This window comes from Mercenaria mercenaria, chromosome 9 (genome assembly GCF_021730395.1).
Source record: "Mercenaria mercenaria strain notata chromosome 9, MADL_Memer_1, whole genome shotgun sequence".
In the NCBI taxonomy this organism is placed as follows: Eukaryota; Metazoa; Mollusca; class Bivalvia; order Venerida; family Veneridae; genus Mercenaria; species Mercenaria mercenaria.
In genome coordinates this window covers 18,445,226-18,465,544 of record NC_069369.1, presented here as the reverse complement: position 1 = coordinate 18,465,544, position 20,319 = coordinate 18,445,226, and the positions used below count along the sequence as shown (strand labels likewise).

Here is a 20,319-nt window from a genome sequence, read left to right as displayed (position 1 = left end):
ACGGCACTGTTTATAATTGCTGTTAACACACATTGAGATGTTTGTATAACTGAAACGGACAGAAATAATTCTAACATTAAATATTTCTTGCCTTCCTTGGCTTTGGAACAATAAGTAAAACAATAAACCTATGCAAGGTATACTCAAACGAATCGGCCATTTTGTTGTGAATGTCAACATGTTTAATAACCCAAAGCATTGAAAAAGACGAAAATTAACGGATCGGATTAAGGTGTACCAGCACTAAATGAAGGGCCCTACCGAACAGTTTGCTGTATAATACAAGTAGCCTTCTTTCTCCATGTCCATAGTACATTTTCTCATCTAAAATTAACAGGTCATTTAAATATATTTAATCAAAGTTTCTAAGAAACTAAATTTATTAATTATCTTCCAGACTTCTCAGTCCTTTATGGTAGTTTAATTCCGTGAGGGTAATTATTGTAATGGAGACGTAAACATTTTCCGAGGCGCAAATGAAAGCTGGCTCTGTTACTTGGTTTATAAATTATAAATTATTTCTGTATTTACCAAAATTTCAGAACTATCGAACCTATCGATTGTTGAAGGAACTATCGGCGATTGTTATTGGATCGTGACTTTTCTATCGATGCATGCTATCGGGACACTTAGTATCGCAATGCATCGATAGTTCGATGTATCGTTACACCCCTAATATTAATACAGGATAAATCTTGCCTCCCCACTAGCGCCCATGTTTTTCAACTGAACATAACGATTCAAAGGAATTTAGTAGAGGGTCACCTAAGGAACACTGCTGTGAAACTACTTTAAAATCTGGTAAGCACTTTCAGAGCAGATTTTCCATATAGCCATATAGGATAAATCTAGTTCCACCCCCTGGCAGAAATATTTTTGTAATGAAATGGAACGATCTGAAGGAATTTGGTAGAAAGTTACCTATCAATCTTTGCTGTGAAATTATTTGAAAATCTGGCCAGTGGTTTCCGAAGTACCAGAACTGCAAAGACGACCACTATCTAAGGCAATATGATGGTGTACCACCTAAGGAACATTACTCTGATGTTTGGTTGAAAATGTCTACAATCCTAAACAAAAGCTCAATGTGTTCTTTGTACTCAGTTGATCTAAAAAGCTATACGAATCAACACTTAGCTATTCTGCACAGTTTGCAGTTTGAATTCTCATAATATATGTTAACAATTCTTGATAATGGACTTTTGTGTAAAACTTGTGTCTGGGTAAGTTTATTTATTTTTTAAGTCTCAATGGGGCAATTTATTGCAAGGTTCAATCTTTAAATGGTAGAAGACATCTAGATGTCCTCTTGAGCATTAATTCAGGTGCAGGGGTAGTTGGGTTGAACCAGAGATTTTTCTTAGCTTCCAAACTTAGGAAGATATTCTACAACTCTTGAAGCGTTTTGAACTTCTGTGTCATTTACCTTAACAGAATGGCAATAAAAACCTGGTTTAGCAAGAAGTTAGGGAGATCTAAGAGTCAGATCCTTCTATCATTATTAGACGTCTAGAAAAGAATTTGGTAGGGTTTAATTCACAAATTCTTGGTTCTATTGCTACCTAAACTGCATGATCCAACAAAACTATTGTGTGTGTGTGGGGGGGGAGGGGGGGGGGGCCACAGTGACTAATGTACTTAAATCTCCTCATGCAATCTTTAACAAAACATTATTATAACAATACAATGTGAATAACTTTCTAAACTTTCTAAAATGTTACTATAAAAGATATACATTTCAAATTTCTTACTTTTCTCAGGAGGGCTTTCATCTCCAAACATATCCTTGATTTTCTGAAATAAAACTCTTCAATCAATCAACACACAACAGCAAATACTGAACAAAAATGCATGTTTTGGATTCAAGATTATACAATCCGGAGACCAGTCTGAAAATGCCTCCACCTGACTGGTTTATTTTGAACTTCATCTCGAAATGGACCAATGGCAGGGTAAACTTGTAAGACTGGTCTCCCTGGCAGCTAAAGTTTTATAACCTTGAAACCAGTTCTTGCCAGTATCTCTGAAGAAACCTGAATCTTAAAATATCATAGTGCCATTAGTGAACAATAAAGGTTTAAACCTGACTTAACATCAAGTATTTTCTTTATGAGCCTTGAGATCGCACTTTTTTTTGACATTTAACATTGTTAAATAAGCACAGATTGTAACAGAACTTTGCGTAAATGTCTAGTTCACAGTTTACAGCCAACAGCTATTAAAACAAAATCTAATCCAAAGAAATTGACTTTAAACAAATTTATGTCAAAATTTTTCCCATTCTTAAATCTTAAGTTTCACATTTTAAATTTTGATAAGGAACCTGTATTTCAGAAACTGAGTCAGAATCTGTATCATAAGGGGAGCTGTCTGTAGATGTGACAATACCAGAAATACTGGAATATTATATTGAACGCCTCTGGAAATGGGCAAAACACCTGCTATATGCTAGATATGTTTCAACTATATTTGTGACTTTCACATCCCTTGCTAATTTGAAGTTTTTGTGTACAATGTGACGAGTGTAAGTATTGTGTATTGAAACATATTTCCATGTTTATTGTTCTCCACGTCCCTAACTCATCATTACACAAATTAAACAAGACGGGCAAATTCTTGAAATAAATTTGTGCAAATGTTATGTATTTTAACTGCAAAACTTTTCAAACAAAGAAAACAAACAAAACTTACATAATCCCACAGTTTACGCAGTCTCTCTTTATCAGCTTTTGTTCCAGAATTGTTGTTGTTCTTGTTACCATGTGTGCTCTTTTCTAATTCATCTAAAATTTCTCTGTCAGGTATTCTGCAAGACATGAAATATTATTTCTACTGCCTCTGAATTGTCATATCGTACATCGTATGGACTGTGAATACAGAGCCAGTATGTTCAATCCTCAAGGTTAGGCAAAAGTTCAACAAAAATATTTGACTACCAGCTATGTGTCTAACATCTGACAATTTACTCATTTCCTGATCAGGAATCTTGTATGGACTATTACTGAATGCTGTTGTTTTAAAACTGAAACACTCTTGAAGATATGGAATTAATCTTTACATAACTGCAAATTTGGAAAACCATACAGTCTATCTCAGAATAAACTTTTTGAACAACTTCGGTAGAAGACCATGCATGAAACATTCTGGCAAAATTTCATCAACTTCCACCAAACAGTGTTGTCTGAAGGAAAGTATGGAAGGACAGATGGGCAACTGATGGTGAGTGATCACAATAGCTCATCCCAAGCATTTTATGGTCAGGTGAGCTAAAAAGCATGATGTAACAGGAATTGTCATAATACACTGAGCTCACAAATTGCTAGAATTATTCTGAAAACATAATGTCATGTTACTGTTATTGCTATCTTGAGTGTGTCTACCTGATTTACCTGTTTTGAGATCCACTTGCTTTGCCACTTTTGCTGTGTATGCATGACTAACCTGTCTCCAGATTCTCTGTTCTTTTCATCATTTCTATGTCTACATGATTAACTTGTTTTGAGATTCACATTCCATGGTTCTTTTATTATGTCTACAAGACTTAAATGAGGCACTTAGGGAACAGTAGGCTTTCCAAACTGCGCTGCCTCTGAAATATGTCTTTATCATTATTATAATTATGATTATTTCTTACATGCTCTGAGATTCACTGTCCTTGTCATTTTTGTTATGATGACACACCTGTTTTTCCATGAAAACTTTGGCAGCCTGGAAATAACAGAATATTTATCAGCTTTGATCGTAGCTATTCAAAGTGATGTACAATAATTGAAACATTTAGCTTAACCCTTACCCTGCTAAATTTCTATAATGGACTGGTCCATCTTTCAATTTGGACAGTACCACTTATTATTCAAAGGGGTTTTCACCGAAAATTTACTGACTGAATAGCAAACAGTGCAGACCATGATCAGACTGCACGGATGTGCAGGCTGATCTTGGTCTGCACTGGTCGCAAAGGCAGAATCATCTGCCGCCAGCAAGCTAAGGGTTAAAATATTTTAATGATATAACTACAGTTTATTGTGTATTATGCTCTTAAGCTTTTACAGTTAAGTTAAAGAAACTTAAAAGTTTTTATTACTGTTTGGCACACTGAGAAATATCTCTTCAGAATTTTTCTTGCTTCAAATTATTGATTTTAAATGTTTGCATGTTCAAACTGGATAAAAAGCCTTCAACACTTATAATTCTTCTCTGACTAAGTAATAAACTAAAGCAATTTTCTGATGCAAATTAAGATATTTTGACAGCATCTTAGAAATACTTCCAGATCATGCCACAAACTTAAAGGGTAAGAAAAGCCTGACAATTCTCAAGATTTCATAAGGCTGAAAGAATTTTTAAAATCGGACCACTATTTAAAAAGATAATTATGGCAGTTTGAAATTGAAGAAAATGGCTGATCATGGAGACAGCCATCTTCAGTGTGTTTATCACATCATTTACACACTGCTGAATTCTTTATTTAGCAAATAACTTTTCAATTAGATTAATTTTCATGTTTCTTGAGTGGAAGATGTAAAACATAACAATTTCTTTCATTATAGCTGGAAAAAGTAGAGAAATAATTTTACAGAAATAAGTAAAAAAAGTTCAAATGTGTATGTAAATTTTTTTTTTTATTCCGCTATTTTGTTTTTTGTTGCCATGGAAACAAAATGGCCAACAATTTGATCGAATATTTTAAATGCTCATAACTTTCTCATATTTACTCCGATTTTGAAAATTCTTTCACTTTAATGTTTTAAAAAATCCCAGCTGAAGAAATTAACTTTAGAACAACGTTGCCTTTCCCTTTAATGCTAACAATTTGTGAAAAAGAGATTTTTAATTAATTGCTTTACTGGTAGCAACCTAAGCATTAGCCATAACATTGTCCATCAAGCCTGCAGGAATAGATCTAGCACTGCTGAAATTTGAATTTCATGGCCCTGGGCAAGTTGGCATAGTCTTATTTCTACCAATGCAGATGCCACAATCTTAACGATAACACTAACAATTCAGTAACAAGAGGGTCATGATGACCCTGGATCGCTCACCTGAGTAATATGAGCTACATGTTTCAAATGTCAAAATGATGATTTTTAGAAATTTTTTGGAAAATTTTCCAATGTACAATCAAGTAACCTCTGAGCGGGGCCAGTTTTACCCCGGAGGTCATGATTTGAATGAAGTTTGTAGATATTCACTAGGCAATGTTACATATCAAATATCTAAGATCTAAGCCTTCTGGTTTATTTTTAGCAAATTTATGAAGATTTCCCTATGTACAATCAAGTAACCCCTGGGGCTGGGTCAATTTGACCCTGGGAGGTCAAGGTTTGAACAACTTTTGTAGAGGTCCACTAGGCAATGCTACATGTCAAATATCTAAGCTCTAGGCCTTCTGGTTTATTTTTAGAAAATTTTGAAGATTTTTTTATGTACAATCAAGTAACCCCATGAGGCGGGGTCAATTTGACCCTGGGGGTCATGATTTGAACATATTTTGTAGAAGTCTACTAGGCAATGTTACATATCAAATATCTTAGATCTAGGCCTTCTGGTTTATTTTAGCAAATTTATGAAGATTTCCTTATGTACAATCAAGTAACCCCTTAGGCTGGGTCAATTTGACCCTGGGATGTCAAGGTTTGAACAACTTTTGTAGAGGTCCACTAGGCAATGCTACATGTCAAATATCTAAGCTCTAGGCCTTCTGGTTTATTTTTAGAAAATTTTGAAGATTTTTTTATGTACAATCAAGTAACCCCATGAGGCGGGGTCAATTTGACCCTGGGGGTCACGATTTGAACATATTTTGTAGAAGTCTACTAGGCAATGAAACAAGTCAAATATCTAAGCTCTAGGCCTTCTGGTTTATTTTTAGAAAATTTTGAAGATTTTTCTATGTACAACCATGGGGCGGGGCCAATTTGACCCTGGGGGTCATGATTTGAACAAATTTTGTAGAAGTCTACTAGGCAATGCTACAGGTCAAATATCTAAGAACTAGGCCTTCTGGTTTATTTTTAGAAAAGTTTTGAAGATTTTCTTATGTAAAATCAAGTGACCCCTGGGGCTGGGTCAATTTTGCCCCCAGGGGTCATGATTTGAACAAATTTTGTAGAGATCCACTAGGCAATGCTACAAGTGAAAAAATCTAAGCTCTAGGTCTTCTGGTTTATTTTTAGAAAATTTTTGAAGACTTTCCTATGTAAAATCAAGTGACCCCTGGGGCTGGGTCAATTTTGACCCCGGGGGGTCATGATTTAAAAAAATTTTGTAGAGGTCCACTAGACAATGCTACATGTGAAATATCTAAGCTCTAGGCCTTCTGGTTTATTTTTAGATTTTTTTTGAAGATTTTCTTATGTAAAATCAAGTGACCCCAGGGCTGGGGTCAATTTTGACCCCGGGGGTCATGTTTGAACAAATTTTGTAGAGGTCCATTAGGCAATGCTACAGGTCAAATATCTAAGCTCTAGGCCTTCTGGTTTATTTTTAGAAAATTTTTGAAGATTTTCTTATGTAAAATCACGTGACCCCTGGGGCGGGGTCAATTTTGACCCCAGGGTCATGATTTGAACAATTTTAGTAGAGGTCCACTAGGCAATGCTACATGTCAAATATCTAAGCTCTAGGTCTTCTGGTTTTTGAGAAGAAGATTTTTTAAGATTTTCCTATGTAAAATCAAGTGACCCCTGGGGTGGGGTCAATTTTGACCCCGGGGTTATGATTTGAGCAAATTTGCTAGAGGTCCACTAGGCAATGCTTCATACCAAATATCTAAGCTCTAGGTTTCTGGTTTTTGAGAAGAAGATTTTTAAAGTTTTTCCTTTCGGTTGCCATGGCAACCAGAGTTCTGCAATTCAATTCTTTGAACAATTTTGCAAGGAGGCCACCCAAGGATCATTCCGACTGACGACGGACGACGGACATTGCGCGGTCACAATAGCTCACCATGAGCCTTTGGCTCAAGTGAGCTAAAAATAAACAATAATAAATTAATTGCTTTGCAGTGCCTATAATACTTTTTTGGAAGCATGGGAGCATCCCCAGTAGTAATGCTTGAGTGCTAATAAATAATATCTTGCTATAAAACAACTTTGAAAAGATAACATTAAACTTTTTTCAAGAAAATTGCTCAGGTATATTACTATTACCGCAACAATTGTAGGTTCCTCGAAACTATCAGCAATAAGTTGAAGGTATTCAATCATAGCTGTAACAAAACCATCATAACTCATTTCAGTCTCTTTGTCCCTCTCCTTGATCTGGTCTTTCAGGCCTTTTGCCATCTGTGAATAAAAAAGAGGAATCTGAACTGACCAGACTGATGCCAAGTCTATTTCAAAACAGCTATCACATATTTCTTTTAAGATGTTCTCAAATACATCATTAGATAAAAGGGAATAATGATTTCCAGGTTACAGGGCTTTTTCTAGGGTTTTGGAGAAAAGGGCCCCTGGTCAGATTAGGAATTTTTTATATGGTGAAATGTCAAAATTGGGAAAAAGTTGGTCAGGTCAGGAATTTTTTATATGGTGAAATGTCAAAATTGGGAAAAAGTATCAACAAATCAAGTAAATTGTGAGTTTTTTACATTCAGTTCTATTAGTTTAAAACTTTATTTTCAAGTTTTACTAGTACACATTCAAACAAGAGCTCTTAGAACATGAAATGCCTCCCCCACCCCCACCTTGATGCATTCAGTAATTGCATAAGGATCAGAAATAATCTGATCACTGTACATGAAAGTTCTACTGTTTTGGGTCAGTGTGACCTTGATCTTTGACCTATTGACCTCAAAATCAATAGGGGTTGTCTGCTGGTCATGATTAACCTCTATTAAGTTTCAAGATCATATGCCCATGTCTGTAAAATGGTTTAACTGTTCTGGGTCACTGTGCCCTGACCTTTAGTTTTCAGACCTCAAAATCAATAGGGGTCATCTGCATGTCATGACCAACCTCCCTATCAACTGTCATGCATTCTCGAGTTATCATCCAGGAATGGTTTAATTGTTCTGAGTCACTGTGACCTTGACCTTTGACCTACTGACCTCAAAATCAAAAGGGGTCATCTGCTGGTCATGACCAACCTCCCAATCAACTTTCATGATCCTAGACCAAAGCGTTCTTGAGTTATCATCCGGAAACCGTTTAACTGTTCCAGGTCAATGTGACCTTGACCTTTGACCTACTGACCTCAAAATCAATAGGGGTCATCTGCTTGTCATGACCAACCTCCCTATCAACTTTCATGATCCTAGACCTAGTTATCACCCAGAAACGGATTGGTCTACGGACCAACCGACCGACATCTGCAAAACAATATACCCCTCCTTCTTCGAAGGAGGGCATAATGAATTAGAAATTTAAAGTATCCCAAAGTGAAATTTAGAGAATTTATTTTTCAGGATTTTGTTTTTTTTAAGTTGCTGATTCTAGCAGACCTTGCAAAAATTGAATAACTCTTCATTTGTCATGTTTAAACTTTTATTTACCCCCCGTTTTTACTGAAGATTAGAAAACCATTCTGCGATTGTAAACAAGAAACAAAATGGTTGCAGTGAAAAATGCTCCACCAAGAGTTTTCGACAAGTGATTTTTTGTCATCAAATTATTGCGATTTTCACCAATGGCCAATGTGGCAAGCGACAGCACGAGCCCAGTCCACCACTGGCTAAATAATGGTCTTTTGCCCTTGTGTCTGACCAAGTTTGAATTATATCCATAAAGTGTTCTTTGAAAAGATTCCCTACTTTCAGCTCTGGTTGCCAGTAAGAGCAGTCAAATATTCAGACAAACTTCAATCTGACTCAGAGTATACATCTGACCAAGTTTGGCAAACATCTATATAAGATGAAGTCATAGGACTAGAGCTAGAGTGTAAAAACTGTGGTGACATTTTTTCTGATAAACAAAGGGCACATACTGCTGTAGCCCTAATATACATGTACTCTGATCTGACCAGTTACCAAAAGTACTAGATTATAAGTATGGTCAAAAATAGCATTTCTTGAAAAATCATCCAATCTCACCAGTAACTGACCTTGTAAGCAACCTGACAGATATACACAATCTTAGTAAATATGATTATGATTAGTGAAGAAATGAAGTTGCTAGAGTACAAACAGTGAAATATGGCATTTTTGTAAATCAAGGGCATACAACTCTAGACTGCCTATTCTGATATTGCCAATAACTGAACTTGACTGAGATCTGAAATATACACATTCTGTCTTAATACGATTTCCATTGCCATTTTGGTGAAGAAATGAAGGCACTAAATGTACAAACAGAGAAATACACTGTTTTTTGGTAAATCAAGGCCCTACTGTTGGATTTGGCCCATGATTTTAAGGCTGATTTAGATTGTTAGTAATTTTTTCTTTTTTTTTTCATTTATTTTTTTTATTTTGTTGGGTTTATTGTCGCACCGACACAATTTTAGGTCATATGGCGACTTTCCAGCTTTAATGGTGGAGGAAGACCCCAGGTGCCCCTCCGTGCATATTTCATCACGAGCGGGCACCTGGGTAGAACCACCGACCTTCCGTAAGCCAGCTGGATGGCTTCCTCACGTGAAGAATTCTACGCCCCATATGAGGTTTCGAGCCCACATCGATGAGGGGCAAATGATTTGAAGTCAATGACTCTAACCACTCGGCCACGGAGGCCCCTTTTTTTTTTTTTTTTTTTTTTTTTTCAAAAACCTGTCTTCTATTCTTTTTTTTTTTTATTTTTTTATTTTTTTTATATATCTAATACTACTTCAAAATTTCTGGGATAGTGTTCCACTACAGTGCGGATGCGCAGGCTGGTCTGGATCCATGCTGGTCGCAAACGCACTATGTTGGTTTTCTCATGGTGCGGCTCAGTTTGCTGATTTTATATGGACAACCTCTGAATGTTGTGGACAAGACAAGTGTACCTGCAACTTTTTCAGGATCTGTAATCCACTGTCCTTGGATCAGTGGACCACCATTAGTGTCGAGTCCTGTAATAACTGAGCCGCTCTAAGTGTGTCATAATCTTAAGATCTTATGTTTTTGCTGTCATCAAATGATTAACATGTAGGCAGGGTTTTTGCTCGCAGAGGCTGGATTGAAGCATAAAGTCTTTAAACATCAAATCACTGCGATTCCATGACTTCCCTAACAAGAGCTGTCCGTAAGACAGCCAAGCTCGACTATTCGAAATATTGTCACAGAAGCAGGAAATTATTACCCAAAATGTTAAATATCAAAAGAGTTTTAAGTTCGAAACGGGACATAATTTGACCAAAATGCATATCAGAGTTATTGGACTTGATGCTATCAACTAGTTTAATAACCCCGAAGAAACATGTTAAGTTTCAATTCCATATCTGCATTAGTTTTGGAGATAGTAACTTGCATGTAAAACTTTAACCAGAATTTTCTAAGTCCAAAAGGGGGCATAATTTGCTCAAAATACATGTTAAGAGTTATGGAACTTGACCCAGTGAGGTTGGTAACTGACCTAGAAAAAGAATAATTAAGTTTCAAAGCTATATGCCTTTTGGTAATAGCTGTATGTACTTGCACGCAAAACTTTAACCAGGATTTTCTAAGTCCAAAAGGGGGCATAATTTGCCCAAAATACATGTCAGAGTTATGGGACTTGATTCTATCAACTAGTTTTATAACCCCGAAGACACATGTGAAGTTTCAATTCAATATCTGCATTAGTTTTGGAGATAGTAACTTGCATGTAAAACTTTAACCAGGAATTTCTAAGTCCAAAAGGGGGCATAATTTGCTCAAAATACATGTTAAGAGTTATGGAACTTGACCCAGTGAGGTTGGTAACTGACCTAGAAAAAGAATAAGTAAGTTTCAAAGCTATATGCCTTTTGGTAATAGCTGTATGTACTTGCACGCAAAACTTTAACCAGGATTTTCTAAGTCCAAAAGGGGGCATAATTTGCTCAAAATACATGTCAGAGTTATGGGACTTGGCCCAGTGAGGTAGGTAATTGATCTAGAAAAAGAAAAAATAAGTTTCAAATCAATATGCCTTTTAGTAATAGCTGTATGTACTTGCACGCAAAACTTTAACCAGAATTTTCTAAGTCCAAAAGGGGGCATAATTTGGCCAAAATACATGTCAGAGTTATGGGACTTGACCCAGTGAGGTAGGTAATTGATCTAGAAAAAGAAAAAATAAGTTTCAAATCTATATGCCTTTTAGTAATAGCTGTATGTACTTGCACGCAAAACTTTAACCAAAATTTTCTAAGTACAAAAGGGGGCATAATTTGGCCAAAATGAAGGTCAGAGTTATGGGACTTGGTGCTATCAACTAGTTTTATAACCCTGAAGACACATGTGAAGTTTCAATTCAATATCTGCATTAGTTTTGGAGATAGTAACTTGCATGTAAAACTTTAACCAGAATTTTCTAAGTCCAAAAGGGGGCATAATTTGCTCAAAATACATGTTAGAGTTATGGAACTTGACCCAGTGAGGTTGGTAATTGACCTAGAAAAAGAATAAATAAGTTTCAAAGCTATATGCCTTTAAATGATAGCTGTATGTACTTGCATGCAAAAACTTAACCAAGGTGTGACGCCGACGCCGACGCCGACGCCAGGGTGAGTAGAATAGCTAGACTATTCTTCGAATAGTCGAGCTAAAAACTGGAGGCATACCTTTGTATACTTCTTGTCTTTCATCTTTTGTAGTTGCAACCGGTCAAATACTTCTTGTGCTTTCTCAAACTCCCCAGCCCTACAGCATGCCTGCACAGCCTGTAATTTTACTAAGAAATTAAATAACTGAATAAAATGAGTTGTTACATTCATGTTTTAAATCTTGATGTACTTGCAATAGGAACTGAGGTCAATATTCTCCATTTCCTATCTGGTGCTTGATATCATTTTAATGTGTGTTGTCATGGTAAAAGGTTCTTTACTGCTTTATTGGTATTTTTCCTGTTACTCATGTTTTTTTGTTGGTTTTTTTTTTTTGTTGGATTTAACATCGCACCGACGCATGATAGGTCATATGGCGTATTTCCAGCTTTAATGGTGGAGGAAGACCCCAGGTGCCCATCCGTGCATTATTTCATCACAAGCAGGCACCTGGGTAGAATCACCGACCTTCCATAAGCCAGCTGGATGGCTTCCTCATATGAAGAATTCAACGCCCCGAGTGAGGGGCAAGTGATTTGAAGTCAGCGACCTTAACCACTCGGCCACAGAGGCCCCTTACTCATGATACTCATGATAAAGTAATGGAATAAAGTTATATCAATTAAATATTAATCCATATAAAAAGAAAAAACGTGAAACACACAACCAAAAACCAGGAGTTAATAACTTAATTTAATCCTGCTACTAAATTATTAAATCAGCAGATGGGGATGTAATAAAACAGGTAATTGCCGATTATATTTTATCATTTCCAGTTTCAGTGCTGTGTTTTTTAACAAAACATGATATTTAGTTGAAATGTATAAAAAGAAAACAGCAACTGTGACACACAAAGCCTGTTACATAGAAAGACAGTCACATGCACTATACGGTTCTTTGTCCGTAAAACCCACCATTCAGCTTAACTATTTTTTGTAATAACAAAGTCAGTCAAAATTTGGATAGTCAATCAAGCATCATAAACCTCTAACCAAATGTGTATATATATCACACCCTTTGAAGAATGACACATATGTCCTCAATTACAGGAGAAGCAAAAATACCCAGTGTGACCGGACTGTAAATCAATGATACACACTGATACGTATACCCACTGTAGACCAGCCATCAATTTGATTTTAAAATCCAGGCATGGATAGGCAAGCATCAAATAAATAACTGCCTATTTTGGATTTACATATTCCTTTTAATATGCATTATGATGATTCCAAATGTGTACTATGCAAATTTATATGCATCTTATCTGTTGCTCTAAAAGGAAGACCTACAAATATATATGCTCATTCTTACATGGAAGAGTATTGTGCTCCTAAAGTCAGACAACATTTTTTCTGCTGAACAACTTGTGCATTTTTCTGGATACAAAGCTAATAATCTATTTATACAGATTTACTTCTACAATCTCAAAGACTGCTGTTAACCCTTACCCTGCAAAATTTCTATAATGAACTTGTCTATCGTTAATTTGGACAGTACCATTCAATGTGAAAAGGGGTGCTTCCCAAAAAGATACTGACTGAATGGCGAACAGTGCAGATCATGATCAGACTGTACAGATGTGCAGGCTGATCATCATCTACACTGGTCACAAAGACAAAATCGTGTTCAGCATGATAAGGGTTCAGGAGACAAAGCAAAATGTAATACTTTCATCAGTCTCAAATCTTAGCTGGAGAATTTGAATTCGAAACTTTATCCCTCCAGTAAAATAACATTGAAATTGCACATGCAAACTGCTCATTTAAATGAAGATATATAATTTTTAAATGTACACAGTACTTTTTACAAACATCCTTCACAGCCAGCTCTGATCCAGGTTAAATCAAAGCACTGAGAGTACTGATGGGGCAGTGCATTTCAGCTGTTTTTGTAACATTCTTAGATGAAAGTCAAATATTGAGATAGGAACCTGTGGTTTGCGCAAGAGACTTCGTCTGACCGACGATGACACTCACGCCAAATATAAGATAGATTGCATGATAAAATGTGAAACACCACATTTTATCAATTATATTCAAAGAGTTTAATAAATTCAACGTGGATAGTCACAAATGTAAGATGAATTCTTTTTATCACATGTTAGCCTTTCTTGTCGAAACACCAAATATTCGACTTTCTTCTGCTATATAAACAAGTCTATTTGACCGACGTCGCCTATACTATAAATCACGTCAATGTCAAAGCTTTATTACAATAGTGTAGTATCGTTTTTATTTAATGGCTGTATTACACTCCTGCAACGTCAAATATGTAATAAATCGAGAATATTAGGTTACTGTCATATAAATTTAAATTTATTAAGCGAGTCAGAGAAAATATAAACAAGAGGGCCATGAAGGCCATGTATCGCTCCCCTGAGCTACTGACCTAAAGATTATCAAAATTAACATTCTGACCAAGTTTCATTAAGATATGGTCATAAATGTGGTCTCTAAAGTGTAAACTAGCTATTCCTTTGATTTGACCCGGTGACCCAGTTTTTGACCCGACATGACCCAAGTTCGAGCTTGACCTAAAGATCACCAAGATTAACATTCCGACAAAGTTTCATGAAGATACAGTCATAAATGTGGCCTCAATAAGCTTTTCCTTTGATTTGACCTAGTGACCGAGTTTTTTACCCCACCTCACCCAAATTTGCAATTGACATAAAGAATATCAAAATTGATATTCTGACTAAGTTTCATTAAGATATTTTCATAAATGTGGCCTATTTATTGTAAATTAGCTTTTCGTTTGATTTGACCTGGTGATCTAGTTTTTTTTATTCTAGATGACCTAGATACAAACTGGACCTTACGATCTTTAAGATCAACATTCTGACCAAGTTTCATGAAGATATAGTCATAGATGTGGCCTCTACAGTGTTAACAAGCTTTTCCTTTAATTTGAACTGGTGACCTAGTTTTGACCCAAGATAACCTGATATCAAACTCGTCAAAGACTTTATTGAGGGTAACATACTGGCCAAGTTCCATTAAGATTGGGCCCAAATTGTGACCTCTGGAGTGTAAACAAGCTTTTCCTTTAATTTGAACTGGTAACCTAGATTTTGACCCCAGATGACCCAATGTCAAACTTTTCTAAGATTTTATTGAGGGTTCCATTCTGACCAAGTTTCATTAAGATTGGGCCAAACATTTGACCTCTAGAGTGTTTACAAGCTTTCCCTTTGATTTGACCTGGTGACCTAGTTTTAGAGCTAAGATGACCCAATCAAGAACTCATCAAAAGTTTTATTAAGGGTAACATTCTGACTAAGTTTCATTGAGACTTGCTCAAAAGTGTGAAAATTTCTGCGTGATAACTGTTCAGATTGGGAAAAAATGCCATTTATCAGGGTTCGAATTTAGCCTGATTTTCTACTTGCATTTTTTCGCAAGTGGTATTTTTTTAACTTGCTAAATGAAAAACAACTTGCATTTTCCGCAACATGTTACTTTCCACGTGACAAATCCAGCCAATCGTATTTGCGCTATATAAATAGTAACTTATTAATAGATTACCAAAACAAGAGCTGTCTGATGACAGCGCGCTCGACTATTCGAAGAATTGATTGAAGAATGGGGTCAAAATATTTCCACGGATATTCAGACAAAAGAAATAAATAGATTAGACAAACAATGTTCCTGTATTACTTTGATTTCGATAAGTCTTGCACTAAATGGCAATATATGAGCCAACTTCAAAGTCCAAAAAGGGCCATAATTCAGTCAAAATAGTTATGTACTCTTGCCTACAGATGTAAATCATAATGATAAGCAAGTGTTCAAAGTTTTAAAGCCATATGTCAAATAGTTTTGACAAAACATGGACTTGTATGAAAACAGAACCAATTTCAAAGTCCAAAAAGGGCCATAATTCAGCCAAAATAGATGACAGAGTTAATATGTTCTCTTTCCTACAGATAGAGACTATTATACAAAACAAGTGATAAAAGTTTCAAAGCCATATGTCAAACACTTTACAAAAAATATGAACTGGTACGAAAAACTTAACCAAGATTTCTAAGTCAAAAGGGGCCATAATTCAGCCAAAATCCTTGATGGAGTTATGTACTCTTGCCTATAACTGGACATGGTGATGGTTAACAGGTGTTGAAAGTTTCAAAGCTTTATCTCAAAAGACTTTGTCAAAATATGAACTGGTACGAAATATTAACCCAGATTTCTAAGTCAAAAAAGGCCATAATTCAGCCAAAATCCTTGATGGAGTTATGTGCTCTTGCCTATAACTGGATATGGTGATGGTAAACAAGTGTTGAAAGTTTCAAAGCTTTATCTCAAAAGACTTTGTCTAAATATGAACTGGTACGAAAAACTTAACCAAGATTTCTAAGTCGAAAAGGGCCATAATTCAGCCAAAATCCCCGATGGAGTTATGTACTCTTGCCTATAACTGGCCATGGTGATGGTAAACAAGTGTTGAAGGTTTCAAAGCTTTATCTTAAAAGACTTTGTCAAAATATGAACTGGTATGAAAAACTTAACCATGATTTCTAAGTCAAAAGGGGCCATAATTCAGCCAAAATCCTTGATGGAGTTATGTGCTCTTGCCTATAACTGGCCATGATGATGGTAAACAAGTGTTGAAAGTTTCAAAGCTTTATCTCAAAAGACTTTGTCAAAATGTGGACTGGTACGAAAAACTTAACCAAGGTGTGACGCCGACGCCGTGGTGAGTAGGATAGCTCTACTTATTCTTCGAATAGTCGAGCTAAAAACCGCCGGATACGGTAAACGTCATCAAAATTGGCACAGGTACTTGTCAGCAGTTGAAAAGACATGCGCACAGAACATGTATCGAGTGTAAACGTCCTTTCACGACGAAAGATGAAAGAGTGCTCCGAAAGAAAGAACAGTGTAAGATCGAGACGACCGTTAGAAATGCACATTATTCGGCCAAAAATTTTCACTCGCAAAAAAATGCTGGTGTCTGAAATCTCACCTTGCAGTTTGAAATTTGCACTCGCATTTCACGAGTATGCAAGCTTAAATTCGAACCCTGTTTATGGAAAGAAGTTGTTAGTGTAAAATAACTTATGGTGTCGTAAAAGTTGAGGGCATCTACAGCGCTATTTAAATCATATGACATTTAAAACGGTTATTCATTTTCAAAAGATATTTGAATAACGAAACATGAATATCGTTAGCATTTCGAAACTTTTTTGATTTTTTAATATCTAAAAATGAACGAAATTATTAAGTATTAAAAATTCTAATCCCATACACAAACAATGTAAAATTATTTTTTTGCCCACCACCAGATAAACAGGTGTTGATGCGTGACGTCAGGGTGATCTATCCTATTTGATAAGGAAAGACTGTGGCTACAAACAATAGTTGATTTCTTTCTTAATTAAGATTTAATTCGACATGGAAAAGGTTGTGAAACCAAAAATCGGTCATGTGGTTTACGGAATACCTACCGATAAGTTATTATCGATTCCGAAAATGGCAAATCGACAGGATACAGTTAATTGGAGTGGTATTTGTTGCACAAACAATTTGTTTTTCATTGTACACTAACAGAATAAGGTCCAATTGATTGGATACCAACTTGTAAAAATGTGCGTTTTGTAATTATTAAACCGAATGCGACTGGAGCCGTACACCTGTTGACTTTCAAAGAACAACTACCTTTGACGATGTAATTTAATGCTCGTTCATGATCATCATCAAATACATTTGACTATCCAGGGGTGGCAAATTCAATTGTCCGTATTGCCCAGGTTGTCCCAAAGCTTGTACAGACGAGTCTAATTTGACTAGAATTTACTATATAACTACTATACGGACAAGTACAAAATAGCAACTGACAAAAAGGACAAACAAGTCAAAATCAGATTTTGCCACCCCTGCTACCTTACATAAAAATCTGAAGATTGATACGTCAAACCGTTTATTATCTATCTATAAATTATTGAATAGAGCCTTTGAAATAAATCAAGAATATTATAAAATAAGAGTAGTCCAAAATATTAGATGTGTACATGCTCATTTTACCTTCAACATTCATTATTTTATATTTCATTTTTAATCTGCATTGTAACGTCTAAAAGGGCCCTAATATGTAGAATGTAGCATTTTCTCAAACGTAAAATATATGATGTACGCAGATTTAAACAGTTTAGCCTACCGTTTTTTATCATATTCTAGTAATATATCGTTTAAATTTACCTTTAAAAACCCTTATATCCAATGTATGCCAATTGTGTACAGTTTTCAATACACATTCCGCCATTTTCCAAGCATAATGCAGCAGGTTATAATATATTTAGATGCGACTTAGACGAAAAACAACATGAACTATTTGCCAATTGAGATTATTGATTTAGAGCGAAAATATTTCGTCTAAAATTGATTCTCAAAATAAATTGTATTTACACAACATTCGGAATAGACCGGCAATGTTGCACACCATGTAACACAGCGATACATACAGTTGAAAGAAACAACTCAATATTTATACATAAAGAGTAACTTTTATTCTGTAATTAGCCACATATGCAGTTGAAAAAAGGATTATTTTCGGTGTAAGTAGTGTTCTTTCACTTCGGATTGGGTTATGTTGTTCGTAATTTGAAGAATAAAGGCGACATGATGTGTGTTCACTTCTGGCTACATGTTATAAATGGCGATCCGATTTGTAAGACTGGACATAACCGATAGACGTCAAAATGTTAAAATAGGTTATGTCAGGTCTTATTGATAGACTAAAAATATGAGCTGATAAACAAACGCTAACCTTGTTTAGCTTTTTGCCCGACCTCTCTGTTCTGCTTAACATTTTTGAATAATTTTGATTTGCTGCCATGCTAAATTTTGTCCGAAGTTCAGTTGTTTACCGAATTACCCATCTTCACCAAGCAAACAAACGACGTGACTTATACACACGCCATTACGCCGCTTGACAGAACAAATAGGCAACCCGTATCCTCGATGATTTAATTCAATAACACTCCATTCCAGATGCAATATCTTCCTAATTTGAATTGCAGAAAGCTAAAATCCTGAACAAATTCTAACATGAGTCACTTTCCGTTTCCTCAAGCGTTTCCGTTATAAAAACTTTTATGTAGTAATTGCAAATACGGTATGCATACACTATACATTTGTACCATGGTCTCACGAACCTAATAAAAGTCCAGTTTATAATAATAATCGCGTAGATATGTTTTTTTGCAGTTATTGGAAAGAACAAGATGGCGTCGTTTTAAGAAAAAAATTTAAAAAGTAGTCCGCCAGGCTACAAGTCACTGACTTGTATATATTTTTAGAACCAAGTGGGGTTTTCCCTCATGACGTCAGAGTGTAAAAATAGTCTGGTTTACCGGCCCCTCCTTCACTGTCGTATTAAAATACATAGTGCGACGGAAACCAGACAAGTCTAAAATAGCCGCAATATAGGTCATATTCATCCGCTTTGTTTTAGGTGCTCTTCTTTATGAGAGGATGTAGAAAGTGGATGCGCTTTGCCGTTTTGCACTAAGAAGTGACGGGCTTTCATTTTCCCGTCTTAATTCCATTGGAGGCGGAGCTTACGCACCGCCCCAAAAACACATCTCTTAAAAACTCTCCTACATAATAAGTAATACGGCTGAATGGATGTTTATATTACCTCATATTTGATGACTGTAAAAAGCAATTCTCCCTCTTTCTGTAGCTTGTTATCTATCTGAAGGTAGACTAGGTTTGTAAAATGTGGTATAAGATCTTCTAATGGAGTATCATCACATGATTCGTCATACCTGTTCAAACAAACATACATTTATTTTATGTCCCATTTCATATGTGAATGTTTTGGAACAGGGCTCCACATAATTTGTTTTGGCTAATGAGTATTTACTCATCATATTTTTTTGTGAAAGAGTAAAATTGTAAAATCTGAAATTGACTAGGAGTAATTTTACAAAGAAAGATTTCCTGAAAATGTACTTTAAGTTTCATAATTATATGCAGACTGACTTTCTATATTTGCGTCGATTCACATTTCACAAATTTAATACCCAGTCTGATACTTCGACTAATTAACGCTTTGTAACGGTTGTTATCGCTGCTCGCTAATATCAGTAGTACCAGTCTGCTGTTTACTAAAAATACAAGAGGGTCATGATGACCCTGGATCACTCACCTGAGTAATATGAGCTACATGTTTCAAATGTCAAACTGATGATAAAATATTAAGAAAGTCAGTAGGTCACATTCATGGTCAATGAAATTCAGCTTTATGATTTGTGTGCAAAACTGTGTATGTCATCAAAATTTCAAGGTTGTATCTTAAAAAACAAGAAAGTAGGTCAGTAGGTCAAGGTCACAGTCAAGTGACATCATATTACTCGGGGTCATCAGGTAATTATAACTAAACAGTCTTGGAAATATTTTTTCGTTTTGGTTTTAACACCGTTTTTCAACAGTATTTCAGTCATGTAACGGCGGGCAGTTAACCTAACCAGTGTTCCTGGATTCTGTACCAGTACAAACCTGTTCTCCGCAAGTAACTGCCAACTTCCCCACATGAATTATCAGAGGTGGAGGACTAATGATTTCAGACACAATGTCGTTTATCAAATAGTCACGGAGAACATACGCCCCGCCCGAGGATCGAACTCGCGACCCCGCGATCCATAGACCAACGCTCTTACCTACTGAGTTA

The 20,319-nt window shown here is 35.9% G+C and overlaps 1 protein-coding gene across 1 annotated transcript in view; it reads right to left on the bottom strand.

Moving 5' to 3' along the window:
• Positions 1 to 20,319, bottom strand: part of LOC123546610 (telomeric repeat-binding factor 2-like) — a 51,243-nt gene that overhangs the window by 12,384 nt on the left and 18,540 nt on the right. Inside the window, exons 3-8 of the mRNA XM_053550931.1 lie at positions 19,285 to 19,414; positions 11,662 to 11,760; positions 7,149 to 7,283; positions 3,635 to 3,708; positions 2,692 to 2,806; positions 1,752 to 1,794 (exon numbers count right to left, since the gene is read on the bottom strand). Coding sequence (XP_053406906.1) covers positions 1,752 to 1,794; positions 2,692 to 2,806; positions 3,635 to 3,708; positions 7,149 to 7,283; positions 11,662 to 11,760; positions 19,285 to 19,414 — 596 coding nt within the window. The remainder of the gene's footprint in view (positions 1 to 1,751; positions 1,795 to 2,691; positions 2,807 to 3,634; positions 3,709 to 7,148; positions 7,284 to 11,661; positions 11,761 to 19,284; positions 19,415 to 20,319) is intronic.